The 19,533-nt window shown below is 40.1% G+C and overlaps 1 protein-coding gene across 1 annotated transcript in view; it reads left to right on the top strand.

Annotated features, from left to right (window-relative positions):
• The window catches only part of FHDC1 (FH2 domain containing 1), a 30,335-nt gene extending 13,455 nt beyond the window's left edge, over positions 1-16,880 (top strand). The window contains exons 4-11 of the mRNA XM_010073618.1: positions 3,270-3,355; positions 3,441-3,541; positions 6,221-6,291; positions 6,382-6,489; positions 7,406-7,476; positions 9,812-9,929; positions 12,201-12,365; positions 14,835-16,880. Of these exons, the coding sequence (XP_010071920.1) occupies positions 3,270-3,355; positions 3,441-3,541; positions 6,221-6,291; positions 6,382-6,489; positions 7,406-7,476; positions 9,812-9,929; positions 12,201-12,365; positions 14,835-16,880 (2,766 nt within the window). The remainder of the gene's footprint in view (positions 1-3,269; positions 3,356-3,440; positions 3,542-6,220; positions 6,292-6,381; positions 6,490-7,405; positions 7,477-9,811; positions 9,930-12,200; positions 12,366-14,834) is intronic.
• The last annotated feature ends 2,653 nt before the right edge of the window (positions 16,881-19,533 follow it).

Raw genomic sequence — 19,533 nt, forward strand, 5'->3', positions numbered from 1 at the left:
CCAGAACTGATAGAGTTATTTACTGGATTTTAAAATAAACCACTTTTTTTAGCTCTTTTGTGTTCTCAGACTAGTTATAAACCTATCTACTCTATCTGTTAACATGATTAATAGTGAGCATTGTCAATCCCCATAGTTTCTTTGCAGTTCCTGGCTGCATTTGGTATTTGAATTTGACCCCCACTTCTAGGAGCCATCAGAGAATCTCAGTTCTCTTTGGGAAGACTTGGACAAGGTGGCTGCAGAGAGAAGAGGCCAATCCCACAGGCTTTTGAGTAGCCTCCCTTGGAACATGTAGGGGCAGCCATCCAAAATGTGTTTCGGTCATTTTTAGCTTTGGAGTTCAGAAGCTGTTCTTTTAGTTTATAGGTAGTGTCAGTTAAATCAAATAACTTTATTTTTTCTGCTTCATGGTGAGATAACTCGTCTTTTTCAATTACGAAATTTGTAATAAAGAGGGAACACAAAATAGTTGTCCTTACTTTACCTTAGTTATTCCCCGGAGTATTTACTGTTTTAAGGCCAAGGTAACAGAGAATTTAGTCTTCTGTGTCAAAAACTTACACACATATGGGGAATCAGGCTATGCTGTGCTGAATTCCAGGACCTTAACTCTTTAGTGTTTCTGGTTTCTGGTTTGTCTGTTTGTGGAATAGGTCATTATCCTCCACCTTGCTTGGATTTTGGGCTTGTCAGGTGAGCTTCTTTGCTGCTTCTTATAAAGGTAGTTTTGGACATGTAAGGCAAAGACAGCAGGGGTTAAGATGGCTGATGTGGGCTAGAAAAAAGTGTAACCAGGCAGTGAGCACATCTTTTAAGCCTGATTACACAGACTCTTTTGGGTTGACTACTGCCCAAAGCATTTTGCATTGTGACATTTGCACCCCATCCACCCCATCAGAAGGCAGCCTGGCAATGTCTTCTGTTGGGCATATATTGGAAAGTTTCTCCTCTGGATGGATTCTAGGATTTAGTACTCCCTTGTACCACTCCAGGCATTTTTCCTAAAGAGGTTGAAGAAAGAGGATTTCATTCAGTGTCTGTAAAATTACCATTCCACATAGATAACATTGACTGCTACTTACTGTCAAAAGTAAATTTAAATATAGTACAGGTAGCACAAATAATTTAATATTCCTGTGAGTATCTCAGGATCTCTTGTTGTTTGCTCTTCGTGCATTTAAATCTTCCTATAATTGTCTGTGGTTTATAGGATCTTGATTTTGGTGATTTGGGATGGGTTTTTTTGGTGGGCTGCTTTTCTTTCTCTCTTTTTTTTGTTTGTTTTTGTTTTTCCCTTCCCCCCACCCCAAATCTAAATGCATGTACCATTTTCAGGCAAACTTCGGTATTTGTAACAGTAAAATGAGGTCAGAGAATTTGCAATTTTTGTTGTTCAGGTTGCAGACCACTGCTTTTTGGAAGCTAAAAGAACACCTACAAAGACTAACTGGAATAGTAGATGTCTCCCACTCCATGATGTAGGAAAAAATATTTATTTTGGTTTTGTTTCTTGCTCGTTTCACACCTTAGAAATATCAGGAATGTCGGGTCTGGTCTTTCCTGTTTTTTGTTGGCAGACTTCTTGAGTGATTCTGTCAATTAGGAGTTTTCTCAGGCCTCAAAAAAATGGGTATGCTGTTTGTCTGAGTGTCTTGGGTTAAAGGGGGGGTGTGTGTGTTAGGATATAGTTAGACAGCCTGAATAAAAATTGTTTTTTGATTAGCATTTTCTTTCTCAGTCATAAGTTTTTGTTGGATTTTTGTGTTTTTTGTTTAATTTAAAAAGGAAGTTTTTTCTGTTCTGGGTTTAATTTGTACTTTTTGTTTTCTCTTTGTCGGTGTGCTCTCAATATTTCTGGTTTTTTATGATGTGGGAGAAGAATGGGAATAAAGCAGAACAAAGCTGTTAAAATAATCCTTTTCTTCTGATAGTCCTGAATTTATTTTAAATCCTTGATTTAGCATAGCATATGTTGTCTTCCACTACAAATCAGTTACTTTTTTACTGTGAAAGCAGAAAAATAACTCAAGTGATTAATTTGGAGCCCAAATACTTTAAAAAACCTGTGGATATCTTGCTAAATCATGGCACCCTGGTGACTGTTGATGCCCTGATGGCAGTGTGCCTCTCTCCAGGATAGTTCAATACGCTTTCTAAAACTGAAGACCGTCTGTGTAAAAGTGGTTGTGGATGGGCTTTAAGTGTAATGTTATAAAAAGGAAGGATGATGGGCTGGTGTAAATCAGTGGAACCATACAACTGATACTGGGTGTGAACTTGTTGGTTGAATGAAAAAATAGTGTAATTGAGAGTAAGCTCTGCTTTTGGACACAGTTGCTGTGTTGGAAGACGTGGAAGAAATTCCAGTTACACTTAAACATATGTGCATGTATTTTCCAGCTCTTCTATATAAACAAATAGTAACTATGTGGGCAGATCAGTGGCTTCCAGATCATGCAAATATATGGATTTTGGTGGAGCTGGGAAGAAAGATTGACAAAATTAATGCAGTGATATTTTCTTTGCATGTAAATGTTGTTCTCAAAGTACTGACGACAACTTAAAATGCAAGATTGCATTTATCCTTAAAATATTTCATATGATTGAAAAAAAATACAAACTTAGGAGCATGAAGTTTACTCCTTAAGAGAGTTTTAGAAAAAGTGGTTGAAGCAATATAACTTAAACCTTAACTGCATTGTGACAAAGAGATCTAGGCAATCCTATGCTGGAAATGCTGAACACAGCTAATTTGAAGCTATGCCCAAGTCTATTTCACAGTTGTTGAAGAGTCGAGGATAATTTTTCAGATCATCGCTTAAGCAGCTATTTCCTGGGAGAACAGCTAGAGAACAGCAAATGGACCAGTTAGAAAGAAAAGAGCTGATTCTCCTGGGGAAACAGGTACAGCATTGTCCTAAACATAGCGATGAGAGCAATCGTTGATCAGAAATCAGAACGATGAATCAGAAATCATTGATCAGAAATCAGAATCACCGATCAAAATGATGGCATGTTATTTTTTCTGCTGGACTGTGTAGCTAGGTTTTTGGGAGAAGAGTGATGTTACTGGTTTTATTTTTTTTGTGATTGGGGTGTGTGCGGATTGCAGGAGCTTGGACAGTAAAGCCGTTCAGTCAGTCACTGAGTGGAGTCTCTGATGCCTCCTGTTAAATTTACTGCTTTTCAAGGTGTTTCCTTCCAAAGTCAAATTAATCTTGATCTTTGATAAAATTCTTTGCTAGTGTTTTTTTTCTCTTTTCCAGGTAAAGAAATTAAAAGCCTTTGATGGAGATGTATCAAAACTGTCTCAAGCTGATTCCTTCATGTATTTACTAATCCAGGTGCCAAAGTAAGGAGATAGTAGGTTTATTCTGTTCACAATAAATGTTTTTTTTTGGCTGTTAATTCTAAACCTGTTTGTTTGTGTGCTCCAGCTATGCTCTTAGGATTGAAGCCATGGTGTTAGAGAGGGAGTTCTCACCCTCCTGTGCTTCTCTACAGGATGACATGAAAATTATAAGACGGGCAACAAAAGGTAATTAAGCATGTTGGGACATGCATAATACTCTTGTTTTTGTTAGCATGTTAATTAGTCTGCATTATGAAGACTGGAGCTTGAATTTCAGGTACCTTAGCTATTAAAAGGAAGCTAACTCCCCTCTGACAAATGCCATCAGGGTGTGCCTGGTGAATCTTTGCTTCCAAAATGAAAAAAATCTGGAGACTTTGGACACACTAGCAGTGATTTCATGACCAAAGCCTACGATCAGTGTATATTCAAAACGGACAGAAGCAAAGGCATCCATGGCCAAATTAGGATAAATCGTCTTTTGAATACAGCTCATGTATTGCTGTCTCTCTGATTGAATGTGGTTGTTATACCTCTCTGCTCCTTCTTTCAGAGATCTATAGAGAAAATCACTGTATAGTTTCCAAATTTCTCTATATGCCGTTGCCTTTTAAGGTGGCAGTATTGATCGACTAAAATCTTTATTGTAGAGACTTAATACTATTGCTATTCCTTTGTTTTCTGTTTTTGTTTCTCTGTGTTTCTCTGTGTTTTTCTACATTTCTCTTTTGTTGTCTACATTTCACAAGTTTTGAAATGCTGCAGCTGGTTATTCATAAGGTAATCTGGTGTCTTGTACTCTGCAGGAAAATAGTTAATTTCCTGATTTCAGTTAAACCTTAATGCTGACCTTTTTAATGCCTTGAGTGCCGATTTGTCTATTCCTCAACACGAAATTCCTATTTCATGCTGGCATTTTTTTTGCCAGGCTACTAGAGCACTGTTTAGTCTGCTTCTAGTGATATAAAAGGCACAGTAGTAAAAATATTCAACTATGAGCACCAGTGCTTTGGATAGTAATTTTTAGAGAAGGGAAGGGGAGAAAAGCCTGGTGGGTTTTTCCCACCGGTGGGGATTGAACTGGTCCTTCTTGACTCAGAAAAATGTGCCTGAGCTTAGGCTGAGGTTTGAGTTTGGCGTTTTATTGGGATCTCTTTCAAATCATTGTTCTTTGTGTTTTGAGCAACAGACATATGTGAGGGAATATGTTATGTGTAAAAGCAGCCACGCCCTATTGTCCTTCATGTCCTTCAGCCTGTGAACTGATGAATTCATTCCCTCCAGAGGAAACGCTTTGGTCTTCAGCTCCTGCATCAGGACAGTCAGGCAAATTAGACTGACTGAGCTTCCCTGTTTTCAGTCCACTTGTGTCATATACTCTTCCCCATTTGGTCTTCTCACTTCAGGGTTTGTTGATGGCCTGAAGTTGTTTAGGAGTTATGTAGTTTTCTATGCCTGTGTCTGCCTTGTAATTAAGCAGAGAGAATATTTACTTAAATTCTACCACTGATGATCGCAAAGGGTTAGGATGGTCTCAGTAGCCTGATGGATTTTCATCTAGCCTGCAAATGGATGTATCTCATAGTGCCACTGAGCAGACTCTTACTACGCAAAATCCTTAGAAGTTGCCTTCTCCTCTTGGCCTTATGAAATTTGGTATTCTCTTTTGTATTCTCTCATCTTTCTTCATCCTTGCTTCCTCACCTATAGCTGGTTAGATCAAAGGTTATTTAATTAGTTCTATGTTTTAAGCTGTATCTTTAAGCTGAAAAGATACAAGGACTGTCTGCTTCTAAAATGATGGATTAATGTATTGTATTGAGCAGTTAAATGCAGCGTAAATTATAGAACATGAAATTGGAAGCAAAGTAGTTTTCTAAGGTATTTGCACAGCAATCAAAAGAATTCTACCTTTTATTACATTCATCAGTGTGAAACATAGTATGTTACATTGAAACCAGCTCATGTTATTTTTCTTGCCATATGGGAACTTGCAGATTTGGAGTTATTTGGTTTTCTGTGCCACTTGTGAAATGCTAATTTATTAACTCTTTACAGTTCTGAATATCTGTATCTTATTTCTAAGGCACTCCTTCCCAGTGACTTTTAAGCACATGCGTTGTTTTGGGTTTGTATGTGTCTGGGTGAAAAGCTGTATGAATTCAGACAGTGCACTAGTGTGAATTTTGCAAAAAATGGAATTATGTACAAAACAGGTTCCTGGTATGGAAAAGCTTTAAAAGGCAATTTTACTCCATTTGCCTCTTTGCATCACACTGAATATAACTCTGTGCTAAATCATCTTTGATGTGACTGAAGTAAAATAAATGCTGCTCTGAGTTGGTGATCATACAGAAATAAAAGGATGATTCATAGTGGGAGTGGGATAAGCAAGGAAAATTTAAACATTGCCTGTTATCTTTTCAGGCCTGATAGCTAAGTGTCCCAAAAAAAGAATAATTGTCAAAAGCCCAATCCTGGCAGATGGCAAATGCATCCTGCAAGGTGCAGAACACTTGCCTGACACTGAAATTAGTAGGTAGTCAGGATACTTAACCACTTGCATGAGACACTTTGCACATTGCAGGATTAGGCCCCAAATGTTTTGTGAGCTGCTGGGGCGTTGCCTTAGAAATACTACACTTGCTAAGCTAAAGTCTGAACATATGCTTGAGGTTTGTCAACTGTGCTTGTGACTTTGAATTATATAGTATCTTTTTTTCCCCATGACCTTTTCACTTTGTTTTAATTTCCTGTTAAAATAAAAATTTTCACCTTTAAAAGCTTGAGGTGAAGAGGAGTTTGGTAACTGTGTATATTTCTAAACAAACAATTGTTAGAGAGCAATTTTCTTGTTCTTTACAGAGTTAATGACTTGTGAGGAACTGCATTCCATATTGCACTTGGTCCTTCAGGCTGGGAATATTATGAATGCGGTAGGTGGCATCCAAAACGGAGGTGGCTGATTGACCAAACTTCTGTGCCAGTAGTGCAGTCCATTGATGTCAGGCCTCGTTTCTTTTTAGGGAGGCTATGCTGGCAATGCTGTTGGATTTAAACTGTCGTCACTACTCAAACTGGCGGACACGAAAGCAAACAAACCTGGGATGAGTCTGCTGCATTTTGTTGCTCTGGTATAGAAAAAATATTTTGCTGGTATAAGCAACTGCTACAAATGTCGAGCCATAGGTGATAGACAATAGAAGGGGCCATGTGCCTCAGAAAAAGCAGCTTTTTTACAGCTTTTATCCTAATCTTCACTTTTCTTCTGCCACAAAATTCACCAGTTTACCTATGCCTGGTTGTCCTATCCAGAAATCCATGGAAAACTAAGGGGTTTGATACGATGTAAAAGCTTGCCTTCACCTAACTTCCTCATTGTAGCTTTTCTCTTGTTGTCCTAAATTCTTACACTGTGGAAGTAGCTTATTTTGATAAATATTCTTTCAGTCAGTTTCTGTTGAATCTTTTGAGCAGTGTTTTGGGTAGGGGTTTTTTTCTCCCTTGTGACTGACATGTATCTTTAAAGCTGCTGTGGAGTTTTTGAAAGTTATTTTTCCTTGCTTTTAAACTTCTTGGTTTTAGAAGGAAGAGAACTTAAATGCTTCCGTATGTGACTTTGTTTATCTGTGTACAAACTGGCTTAACAGATTTCCAGTCAACTGACAATAGGGTATTAATTGATGTTTGTGCAGGAGGCATCGTATCTGCTCGAACAATGGGCATCAATAAATTGTTCTTTCCCTGACATTCCCTGTTAATACATTCCCTATTAATACATGTGGCTTATGTTCACTGGCAGAAGCAGCTATTATTGTTCACTGCAAAATGGAAGCTTTTGTTTAAAGTTTCTAGTTCTGATCCCTGCCTTTCATTAAGGGTGTCTTCTGCTCAATTGTGTTAGGATTGAAGGGGAAGCAAAAACAGTGCAGGAGAGAAACCTTTAAGTGCCCTCCCAGAGGCTTTAGAACCATGGGACTTAGGGACTTTGGTGTGGTGGTGGAATGTTAATGGGTTGTGTGTGTTTTGGTTTTGCTCTGTTTGTTTCAGGAAGCCCAAAAGAAAGACCCTGCTCTTCTCAACTTTTCAGAAAAAATTAGGGATGTTCATGATGCCGCCAGGTAAGTCAAAAGAAAACTGAGAACCTACAGTTAGACTGTGACTTGGAATTTTCTTATTTGTGAAGCAGTGAGGCTTATTGAGAGAAGTCTTGGCACACAAACACTGAGATTTTTTACAAATGTTTACTATAGTTTTGAGGGCTTAATTTCCATTTGCCAGCAGAAGTATGCCTGCAATGTGCCTTCAGGTATGAGATTTTTTTTTTTATGACATGGTCTCCATAGGTTTTAATAGTTTTGTCTCTGTCAAATACATGTGCGTGTATGTTACTTTTAAGGGATTGAACTGAAAGTGTGTTACTGTTTTTCCTTAAACCAATTTTCATCTGTCTCTGAGCAGGCTATAATACTTTTGCAAATCTGGTACCAGGTGCAGGTGCTGTCCCTGGATTCCTTTAGATGCTTTTTGGTATTTCGTTTGCTTCTCCTTTTCTGTCTTGGATGGAAAATTTGAAGAGTTTGGGGCTCTGTATTGTTGTCATCTTAAGGTCTCTAGCTGCATAATTTTAAATGGAACCTGATTTGTACCTCGATAACTGTGCTTGCTTTTGTGCGATCTAAAGCTCCAAGCTTTAAGCCAGCGATGCTGGAGTTCTAGTCCCAGTTTTGCTACCTCCTTACTCTTGAGCTTTGGGCAATCTATTTACATTCTTTTCCCAGCTGTAAAATGGATCCAATCTCTTAGATCTGATGCAGGGTTAAGTAATGACTGCAAAGGACTCAAATCTTCAGAGGAAAGGAGTGGCCATAGAGTTAATCAGAAAATTTTTGAGGGACCACCTGTGTGGCTCTCTGCCATCCAACCCACACACCTTTTTGGCAGTTTGCCATGTGGCCTGCTGGGGAATGTAGGTTCTTCCCTCGGCAACCAAGCCCCCTGGCAAACAGCAGGGGAACAGGCAGAATCCCAAATCTGGTGATATTTTTTCTAACGACTTTGTTCTTTGATCGCATTTGTTAACGCTGAAAATCTTCTGTTGTAACTCATACTGAAATCTATTCAGGGAATGCACTCTAGACAGGAAAATGAAACGAAATGCAATACATGTCTCACCATTGGGCACGAGGAAGATCTTTTTAGAGACAACTGTCATTTACAAGTTGTTCATAAATCCTCCCAATTAGGGCATTTTAAAACAACTACCATTACGATCTTTATTTTTTGTTGTCTTGCCTTCTTTACTTCTAGACCATCCTCTTCCTCCTTCATATGCCGAAAAATATAGCCTGTCTCTTCTACTGCTTTTCTTACTTGCAAAAACACCTGTGATCTGCCCAGAACAGGGAATGAACCTTTGCAAGTGAAGTAAGCAGAGAAAAAACAGTACACATTATATTTATTTGTGTGTGCGCTGACAAAATTACGCATGCTGTCACCGTCTGCTGCCACGTGGACTTCAATCAGTTTGCCACAAATTCTTCAGCTTTGCTGTTTTAAAGTCATGCTGCTGGTGAAATGACCTTAGTTAGCAGCATGTGTTAGCAGCAGTTGTTAATTTTTATCATTTTGGATGATAAAGCTCCATTCTTTTGTGAAGGAAGTGCCACAGATTTAGAAGCATTTACCCTCAAAGTGACTGAGTGATTTGTGTGGAAGCTCCTGTTGTATGGAAAGAGGGTCTCCCAGGATAAAGCTTAGATTACGTCAGAGCTCTTTCCTGTGGTCTTCAATTTCTGAGTTACCTCTCCGCAGGAGCAGCTCTGCTGCTGGTATGTGGTAGAAAGATGAAATGTTGTACCTGCTGGGTTGAGACTCTGTAGGCTGTGTTACTGTGACTGCTTGGAAGAATGTAACGTGCAATTTCATGATGCCACATGCTACTGCCAACATGGGTAGTCCTGGCTGACGATCCCTTGTGACCCCCTTTTTGTGACAGCTGCTGCACCCAAACAGTCATGTAATCAGCTGTACCAAGCAAATGATCCATCTGGAAGCAAATTTTTTTTCCTTTTCCTAGGTTAGTTTTCAGTATATAGATATGTCTGTTCGTCTAGAGAATGAGTGCTAGCACAGGCACCAGGGAGAGAAAAGGAACAGCTGGTCAGAGGCAGGGCAGCATTATCCTTTCTCATGGTAAGGTTGAGTAGGACTGGCTGGAGTTAATCGTGAAACCACACCCCATGGGAATCTTTTCAGGTTGCAAATAAGAAGAAATGTGCTTATCTCTCTCCAAACTTTCAGTGCCTACTCTGGAAGGATTTCCTGAACAGGCAGGTCTTGTTTGATAGGCAGGTTGCACCTCATGTTAAACATCCTTTTTTGAAGCATATTGTGAGTCACATGTGGGCTACTGCTTCCCCCTCGATAAACATTCTCTGTATATGCTGGTTTTAGGTTATCCATTGATAATATAGAAGCAGAGCTCCACTCGCTGTCTTTCAAGGCAAGATCTGTTAAAGACAGCATTCGGCGAGACCCAAAACTCTTTCACCAGATGGAAAGCTTTCTCCAGGTTTGTAAGATTGTTGTAGGATAACGCATATCCATGTCAATGTGTTACCGTCACCTCAATACAGGAGCATTCCTCAGATGAATGTAATTTGTGTGGACATGTTAATAAACAGAAGTGTTGTTTTAATATTTCTACCCTATCAGTTGTACAAAGGTGTTCCAACTAAATGCCATTTGTCAAGTAAGAGTGTTGGAAGGACTGTGTTTTTACAGGGAGCGATACTGAGTGTATGTTGCCCGAGGCCTGTTAGGCAAGGGTGTTTAATGCCTGTGAAATGACTGATGAAGATCAGTAGCTAAAATAAAAGACAATTTGGATTGCTCTCTGGTTTTGTACTTAACAGCTACCCAAAATATAGTATCTGTATGTGATGTTATATTGGAGCATGTCAGTTTTAGCAGAGGCTGTGCTGTGCGTATGAATCCTGATTGTTGGGTGACTGAAGAGATATTGTCAGAAGCTGAAAGGTTAAGGGGCTGCTTTCTCTACTGATTTACTCTTAGCACAGAGTGTATTCTTCTGAGCCATACCATTACTTCTGGGTGGGTTCTCCTTTTCTTTTTTAGTCCTGCAGTGAATTTATAGACATCAATGTGCATAGCACTTGACTTTGAAGCAGAGCACTTAACTTTGAAGCAGAGTTCTTGGTATTTTCTGAGTACGTGATGATGCCTGGAGAAATGCATATTTTACTTCAATTAAATGATTTTTCTGTTTCACGCTAAATATAATTACGAAAAGTAAGAAAACAGGTGTTGATCTGGAACTTAACCTGCCCTGATTTTCAACTTGCAAATGTAGTTAATAGTCCCTGCAGTTTTTCAGGAGATGAGAAGTTGATGAAGAAAGGAGCAGGTTAAGATTGAAATACCTGTCCTCATTCACTCTGATTTATTGGCTTTTATCCACTGCACCCAGACTCTTTAATGTTACGTTCTAACATGTTTGGGATTTTTTTTTAATTTAATAGCTGGTTTTATGTAACAGTACAACCTTGTTCAGGTCGCATTCCAAAAGAAATGTTGGGAAAAAAAATCATTTTACAAATGCATACCTTACATAAACGCTTCCGTTTTTTGTTTCTAAATTACAGGTGATAACCAAGCTGATTTAAAAGTCAGCTTTCATTATCTCATCCTCATGAATAAATTACTGAAGTATGTGGGAGGAACTAAGTTTCTATGTATGCTTTTCTCAATTGTCCAGTTTATTTTCAGTCCAGCTTTTTATTGGGTGCTTTTTTTTGTGGGTTTGTTTGGGTTTTTTTAAGACTTAACAAGTCAGATTTGTTCCTACCTTACTGGCATAATTTGCCAAGTAACTTTGTGGCAGCAGGGTTTGCTTAAATGGTCAGCAGTGCCTCCAGATGCCCATTCCCACCCCAGTGCTGCAGTATCAAAAGTATTTAGGTGATCGTGAGTTAGTGTCAGAGAAGAGATTTGTGTCGAAGTTAACTTTTCTCCCCAGATAACTTTGAGCCACACGTGTTCTGGGATTGTGCAAGGATGGGAGCGAATGTTTGGTGGTGTAGGTAGAGGAGACAGAGGGGCGACGGCTGAAAGTGTTTGAAGCAGTTCTGCTGCTCAAAGTCTAAAAACAGCCTTATTCTCTTCCTCCTGAATCTTTTTCCACTTATCTACTCCAACCCTGTCTATATAGCTCTGCACTTATGATTCAAAATGCTACTTTATGGGAACATTTTCTGGGTGTCTTAAAATATATATATTTCCAGTGGCTCCTTACCTTTCTGACATGGAAACCTTTTTTAGTGTGGTCTAGGGTCAGCTTAGGAAGGAGTTGATTCTGTGATGTAGATCCATGAATTTTTCCACATGGCTTTTTGGGAAAAGTAGGGAGGAAGAATTAATCCATTTATGCATAGTTGAAAGTTGCAGGAAAAATGGGAAGGTAAGTCATGTGGAGCTTCCAAAGGGCTCCTAAGTGGTCTGTCACTGTCCTAGTACTGTCTTTGATTTTACTCATATAAAAATTAATTTTCTAAGTTTGTTCAAGGGCTTTTGAACTTTTGCCTGGTTTGTATCCTAGTCACTAGAATTTACATTTTGATTGATCCATTTTCCCTGACATTCCTTACTCCCATTGCTGAAGTAACGTTTCCTTTTGTTAGTAGTTTTTCAAAGTATTAATGTCCTGGGCTCTGTAACAGCTTCTAGGTTGGAACAAGGATATCTTAAGTTTGCAATGCACACATGACCTGCTGTGACTTTAGTTTTTCTGCCTGGTGAATGCCATGTGTGTTTTTTGCTACAGTTTGCTGTAAGACATCTGAAGGAGCTTGAACACCAGAAACGAGAATTACAAAAGGAGGGAAACGCTCTCATTGACTTTTTCTGTGAAGACAAAGAAACTATGAAGTTGGATGAATGTTTCCAGATATTTAGGGACTTCTGTTTAAGATTCAACAAGGCTGTTAAGGTAAGAGCACTGCATGAGACCCTCATGCATTTGAAATAGATATTGGCTCACAAGAATTAAGTAGGTTTTTCTGCTTAAGAGACATTTTAGATCTTGTGTATTTGATATATTTGTTCAAATGGCTACTGCAGACTGCCCTGTTGTAGGTATTCCTTGCCAGGTGGGAAACGGTCATTCTGCCCAGCCCTGTGTGCATTCTCACTGCTCTGCATCTTCAGCTGCAGGCTGACTAGACTCTTGACGTAATGTGTCAGGGTAGCGTGTTGGCCTGCTTGTAATGCAATCTGCGCTTGATAGCACTTTGTATAAGAGCTTTAGTTCAGAGAAGAGAGAAATTTGTAGCAAGCTAACAGGATGTTCAGCTAACGTTCCTGTTGTACCATTCGCTTACCTACCCTTTACCACCCAAGGTAGCGTGCAGTTATGCATGTGTGTGGACATTATGAAAATACATAAAGCCAAATGGTGGTAGCTATTGCAGATGTTTTAATGAGAGGTGACTTCATGCATGTATGTTCAGTTACTGGGGATTGGAGATTTAATTTATTTTCACACATCACAAGTGGTTGTTAGATAGCTATCTTCCTTCATTTCTCTGTAATAAGTAGTTACACTCTAAAACTGACAATTTAGTCTCTTATTTGCAAATACTGAGGAGATCTGCTTGCTAGGTATTTTGTGGGGATTAACCTCTGTCCCTACAAAATTAACAGAACAATTCAGAATAAAGATTGTTGTTCTGACAAATGAGTGTGACCTATGGACAGCACAGCCAGCAGTCTAAAAAGATGGCTCATACCACAATGGCCATGTGCACATATTTCAAATGTTTAAACATTTTTTGCAATTTTTGATATGTCTATGTGTGCTTAAAATAGATTTTTCAATTGAATAAAATCTACTGAAATGTATTTTGGGTGAGGTTAAAATGTTCTGTGTCTAATATGGAGTACAATAATAACAGCTACAACAATTTTAACTATTTTTAAACATTTTTCTTTCCAACGGGATATTTAAAGTTGAGCTTTAGCGTTTGGGAAAAATTCATTCTCCAATACCATACCTGTGAAAGAAAGCTCCCTGCCACAGACATTTTTCCTGAAATGCAAGTTTGGTTTTTTTTTTTTTCTTTCTTAGCTGTTCAGGTTTCTTAGGTCTCTAGTGCATTTTATCTTTCAGAGCCCAGTGTAGTCTCAAATCCACTTTGAGAGGTGTAGATTAACTCATTCGTCAAAAAGAGCTTCAGCATTAGGCTTTTGTTTACTGAAAGCTTTCAGGCAACTTTTTCTAGTTGTGCAGCTCTTCTGTTGTCACAATAATGGGAAGATCAAACTAGACAGTGCTTCAGACAAATATAGGTGTGTTTACTTAATGTGTCATTGCTCAGAGCAGATTTAACAACATGCTGGAAAACCATGTAATTTTTGGATCCTTTGACAAGACTAGCCTCCCCCTTCTTTCTTTCACTACAGCAGTACTGGCTCTAGAAAACCACGTTCTCCATTTCAGAAAATAACCTGGAAAGTTCAACTAAAGGTTCAGCCAGATAAATCTGAAGCCTAGAGTTGACAGTTAAAGTGTTGGTGCTTGTAGTAATCCACTGCTAATGATATTAGTAAAAAGGTGTTACTGTGTTGCCTTTCAAACACAAACTGCGGCTTTCTATGGCTTCCTGAACCAAAACCCCTCAGCCTAGCTGCCAAAATCTCCAGCCTGCCCTGGGCAACTTCAGTGCAATAGTTGCCAGTTTTTGAAGCCAACAGCGAACACAAGATCCAAAACTGGAACGGGGCATTTATTAATGGTCCTTGAGTGGTATCAGTTGATGTCTAAGTAACGATCGTGAGCCATTGTGTAAACTTTTTCTATTTGCTTTCATATTTGATTAAGTAACTTTTTTTCACAAAATTTCTCATTAGTAATGTTCGAATCAGAGGTAAGTAGCACCCTGTAGAAACTGCACTTGTTGAGGCACAATTGCAATTATGATAAGGAATGTTGGAAGGAGCACACTGGCTGTGTGCTTGTCAGACAAGTTTGTCTTAAAATATGAATTTAATGATCAGGTGGAGGTTTACTCACCTGATAAAACTGCCAGCTTTAAATTTAGTGAGGACTTGAAGTTCTCCATCTTATAGCAGGGAACTCTTTGGCTGGACTTGACATCTAGTTGTGTTTGACAGGTCGTGTTCTCAGTCTCTGCAGAGACTGGTGCATTTTTTTCTTACGCTGACCGGACTGGTGTCACCAGCATTAGTTATGCAGGGAACTGCTCTCCTTAGGGTTAATGGCTGCAGGCTGTGGTTGCCGTGGTGATTTTGTGTGTATGGATTGGGGGCTGGGGGAGGGTGATAGCAGTAGGCACTAACTTCAATGGGAAGAAATAAAGGGAAAGATAAGGCGGTGTAACTTGTTCTCCTGCATAGGACACTGTCCTCTGAGGTGTGTATTTATGCTTTTCCTCCTCAGGAAAATAGGGAACGAGAGATCCAGGAACTTCATAGTCTGCAAAGGCGAAAAGAACTGGAGGACAAGCGTCGATCCTGGGCCGCTGGAGAGCTTGGGAGCTTCGGGCGGAGCAGCAGTGAAAATGATGTGGAGATGTTGGCCAAAAAAGGACTTGAAGAATTTCTTCCCTTCTTGCAGCAGAGACCTCAAAGCCCTTCATACAGAAACCCCAATTCCAGACGCTCTCGACTTTCCCTGGGGATTACTGCAGACAGGGAGTTGCAGAGTTTCCTGGAAATCGCAAAAGATGAGGATCCAAACAAGTTTAACAGCCTTCCCCGTGCAAACACCCGACAAGCAAGACCCAACGTAGCCTGGACTGAATCCAAAGAAACGAGAGATGTCAATTTAAATACCTTGCTCTTACACCAACAGTCTGAAACCAAAGTGAAAAGTGGTGGCCTGCTGCAGGTGCCTCCAGCTCAGCCCAGTCACTTCGATGGCTCAACTGGTCCTGGTGCCCGTTACTCCCAGAGAAGCACCAACTACAGCACGCACGCTTCCAATGTGTCCTGTGAGGAGTCCACAGATATAAATGCTCTGGCCCTTGCGATTGAGGAGCGTGAACTTGTTAAAGGATTACGTAAGTTTGATATTCAAGGAGCAAAGCCTGCAGAGGATACACCTTTAATATATTTAGAGGATGCTGGTGGAACAGACTTGGAGACTCTAGATGATCTGAGCTTTCATTCCCTTAGCACTGCCGACGATGACCTGCCTCCAGCTTGCAGAAGTTCCAGAGACACCCACGACCATAAAGCCAAGGCAGTGGGCTGCAAGAGTGAAGCTTCAGAGCCCAGCAGCAGCAGCCCCGTGTCTATGGATACAAGTGTTTCAGGAAGTAGGGAAGATGGGCCAATGTTCTATGTGTCTGATACAACAACTGATTGTTCTTTGACATTGGACTCTGAAGAGGGCAATGATTTTAAGTCAGCAGGCAATGAAAGAAGAAGTGAGGCTGGCAAAGCACGCTCTGCTGGGAATGATGTTCAGTACAGGGCTAGAACATTCTTCTCAAACCTGAATTCTGCTTCTGACAAGGATCTGTCTCTTCACGCTTCTGCAAATGATAAGGATGATGCCAATAGCAAGCATGCCCTTCCTAAAGAAAAGCCCATAAAAAATAAAGACCCAGCAGGACCAAAGAGAAACTCTCTGAAAGATAGATCTCCAAGCTCCTCAAAATGCAGTGGCACTCGCACTAGCCACACAGCTTCTTCCAGACCTGTAAGAACTTTGAATGCCTCTGAGAATGAAAGTATGAGGAAAGTGGTGCCTATTTCTCGGTCAAACAGAGCACCAAGCAGCGTGAAAAAGCCGGAAGCCAAGCCGGCACTTCGTGAAACTAGTACAGTGGAAAGTCGACTGTCTCGTCGCAGCTCTGTCCGAGGCACAACAGACACGCTGCCAAGAAGTCCTTACAGGCATAGCATGTCGGTAGAAGAACCAAAGCTACAAAGGGGCACCGTCACCTCAAGCAGTGCTCATTTTGAGAGGGACAGAGTCTCTCTCAAGAAGACAACCTCTAAACCTGTTAGGGGTAATGTCAAATCAAAGACAGATGAAACAAAGGTGTGCCGCTCCAGTGGAAAACTCCAGACCCCTACAGATGACACCAAGGTTGCCACAGTCACTGCTCCCAAAACACCATCCACTGTCCCAAACTTTGCAAGGAATACAGTGGCTTCTTCTTCAAAGCGTGCAAAAGTGGATCTATCCACCTCATCCAAACCTCCAACCATCACAAGGTCTGTGTCCCAGAGGCTGCCTAAACCAAAGCCAGCAGCAACCTCTGATGATCCGAGTCCAAAGGAGAACAGTACAAGTACCTTAAAGAGAGCAAGTAGTGCCAGAGGGGTTGGAAGAAGCATCCTGCAGGGAGAAGCTGTCAGCACTAAAGTAGAGCCCGCACCAAAGGAGCAGGAAACGGTGGAGAAGGCCTCTCTTAAACTGAAAGATGCCAACAGGACCACAATTGGTAAAATACTGAAGCCGTTACTGAAATAAGGGAGAGGGGTTTTTGAATCTTGGAATGTGAACACTTGTTCAAGCACTGGATGTCTGTGTCGTAAAATTCCTTAAAACAGTAAGATTGCTGATAAGCAACATCATGTGCTCATTAAAGTACGGCACACCGTTGGAAAAGGGCAAGTAGTTGTGTCTGGTCTAAATCCTTTTTTATCAATTTGAATGTATTTGAAGCTACTGTGATGGAATATGAGCGCAACAGCAAATCTTTTTGTAGTTGTGATACAGAAGGTCACCCCAAGTCAAAAACTTTTAAGAAGTTAAACTACAAGATGAAATGCTTTGTGACAGAAAACATGGATAAAGGCCAGTTTTTTGTGTACATAAGATTCTTCCTAAAACTCAAGCCTTTGTGCTGGTTGGTTCCTTATTCGATGTCAAAGTGAATCCTGTGGAACAGTACTGAAAATGGACCTGGGTGATTGTGCTTTCCGTTGCTTTCAATTCCTTGGATTCAGGAACTCTCTTTGCCTGTTGCAAAGTCCATTGCTGGCAATTGGACAGACTGGGAACTGCTGGCCAAAAAATAGTAAAACGGGACATTTGCTGTTTGTGGCTGTCTTTAACCTCACTGAAGAATTTCTAGCATGTTTTATGAATGTGTATGTGTGTCTGGAGAAGGCTTTCTGCTGGGCAGGAGGCTTTTTCTCCAAGAATGTGGCAGCATTTTCTTGCATGCACACGTAGATACGGCTGGTGCTGCATCGAGTAGCACAGCTGGAGGCTGTGCCTGTTGGAACGGCCATCGGGTAACCTTTGGGATGATGACTACTCCTAATCTGACTTGTTTTGGTCACAAGCAAGCTTGCCAGCTTTTGGTCATACAGAAGTGCCATATATTTATGATACATATCAAGGATGTTTGCAGTTCAACTCCTGAAGGCTGCGACGTAGTGCCGAGCACTTTCTTACTATTCCATGTTTCCATTGGTTTATCTTCTACCAAATTACTTGAATGTTGCAATGGCTCTGATTGAGCCATGAGTTTCCCTGCCTCCTCCTCCTCTCCCTTTCCTTGTCAACATGGATATTTAGCATGGAACACAGCTTACGCATGACAATGTTTTTGTAGACTTCCTTGGTTGCTGCAAATGTGGTTTTTAATGTTTAAAGGTCTAAAGGATGAATTAAGCTAGTATTTTATAAGCTTTTTACAAAATAAAAACATCTCTTTTTTTCCTGCAGATACAAATTTTAACTCCTGTCAGACTAAGGTACAGAGAATGAGGGAAAACTTGTTCAGCATGCTGTGCATCTTCCCAAGAGAAATGTATGTAGGTGGGAAAACTGATAGCTGTTCTCCTGAGCATCTTATTTAAAGAGTTGCCTTTTTATTCACTTACGAATGAAGCCTCATTTAAGAATAAACTAAAAAAAAAAAAAAAAAAAATATCTTTAGAAAAGAGGCATTGACTTACTAGCAGTAGATCTGTTTGTCTGCTTTATCCCTCAGTGCTGGGAGAGCGTAATTCAATGAGAACAAGCCATTTAATTGCTCACATGCCTCTCACAGGCTAGTATCAGGGACAGCTAGCTTTGTCTTTTGAATTTGGCAAGGGGCCTTAACTCTTCCTACGTACCAGCAAATCTTGATGCAGACATCATACCCAAACACCATAAAGTATTGCATAGGGCCTCCTGATTGAATCTGTCCCACAGGGAAAATTTGTACAGCCCGCTTTTTGGCAAGGGCGAATTTTTGCTTGAAACTCTATAGGCTTTTTGGATACTGCCTCCCTTGTGGGTTAGATACAACAGCATCTCCCTTCTTATTTGTATCTGTGTGTACGTATGCACATCTGCAAGAGCAGATGATTGACTTTTTTCCTTTTAAAAAAAAAAAACTGACAAAAAATTTTATTGGTAGCAAGCTTGAAAAATAATTTAAATGTGTTTGGAATATGTAAATAAGTTTCTATAAATCTGTGTAAAAGAAAACTGAATGTATTTAATGGAACATTTATACATTTCGGAGTAACTTGGTAGTTTAAATAAAGTTCCCATTTACTGGGTATGAAGTTTGTACTTTCTCTTTCCTGTTATACTCTTTGGCTTTAGTCCTGGAGGTCTCAGGCAACTGGAGTGTGGGTGTAGGTGACTGTGGGAAAGTCCCAAAAGGAAGGACTTAACAACAGAAATCCTGGTGTTTAAACTGCTACGTTTGTTTTTGTACTAAGACATGCAATTTAACTTCAATTTCCAAACATTTCTGAGGCAGGAGTTTCTGCGCAGGTTTGGGTATAACATGGAAGGCATTAGACGGTAGATGCAGCGCTTTGTGTGCACATTGTATGTTGTGGCCAAGACAAGTGTTCATGTCCCTAACAAGTCTGGATCTGTCACTATCTTCATGCTTTTTAGCTTAGCACACTTTATTGAGAAATCCTGGTTTACAGCTCCCAGGATTTTGGAAATAAAGAATAGCTTGTTTTGCAGGAGCAGGTGGTGACTTTTACACTGCAATTCTGAATTTTTACATTTCGTCCCATTCTCCCATTATTTTTCCTTCTTTACTGCATACAAAAGAACATCTATTCAGTAGAAAAAAAAGCGAAAACCAGCCAGCCTCCTTGTCCTCAGGGAGCACTTCCTCCCCTCTGCTATGGAAATGATTTTTGGACTGGAATTGCTG

Source organism: Pterocles gutturalis, unplaced genomic scaffold, assembly GCF_000699245.1.
Source record: "Pterocles gutturalis isolate BGI_N339 unplaced genomic scaffold, ASM69924v1 scaffold22846, whole genome shotgun sequence".
NCBI lineage: Eukaryota > Metazoa > Chordata > Aves > Pterocliformes > Pteroclidae > Pterocles > Pterocles gutturalis.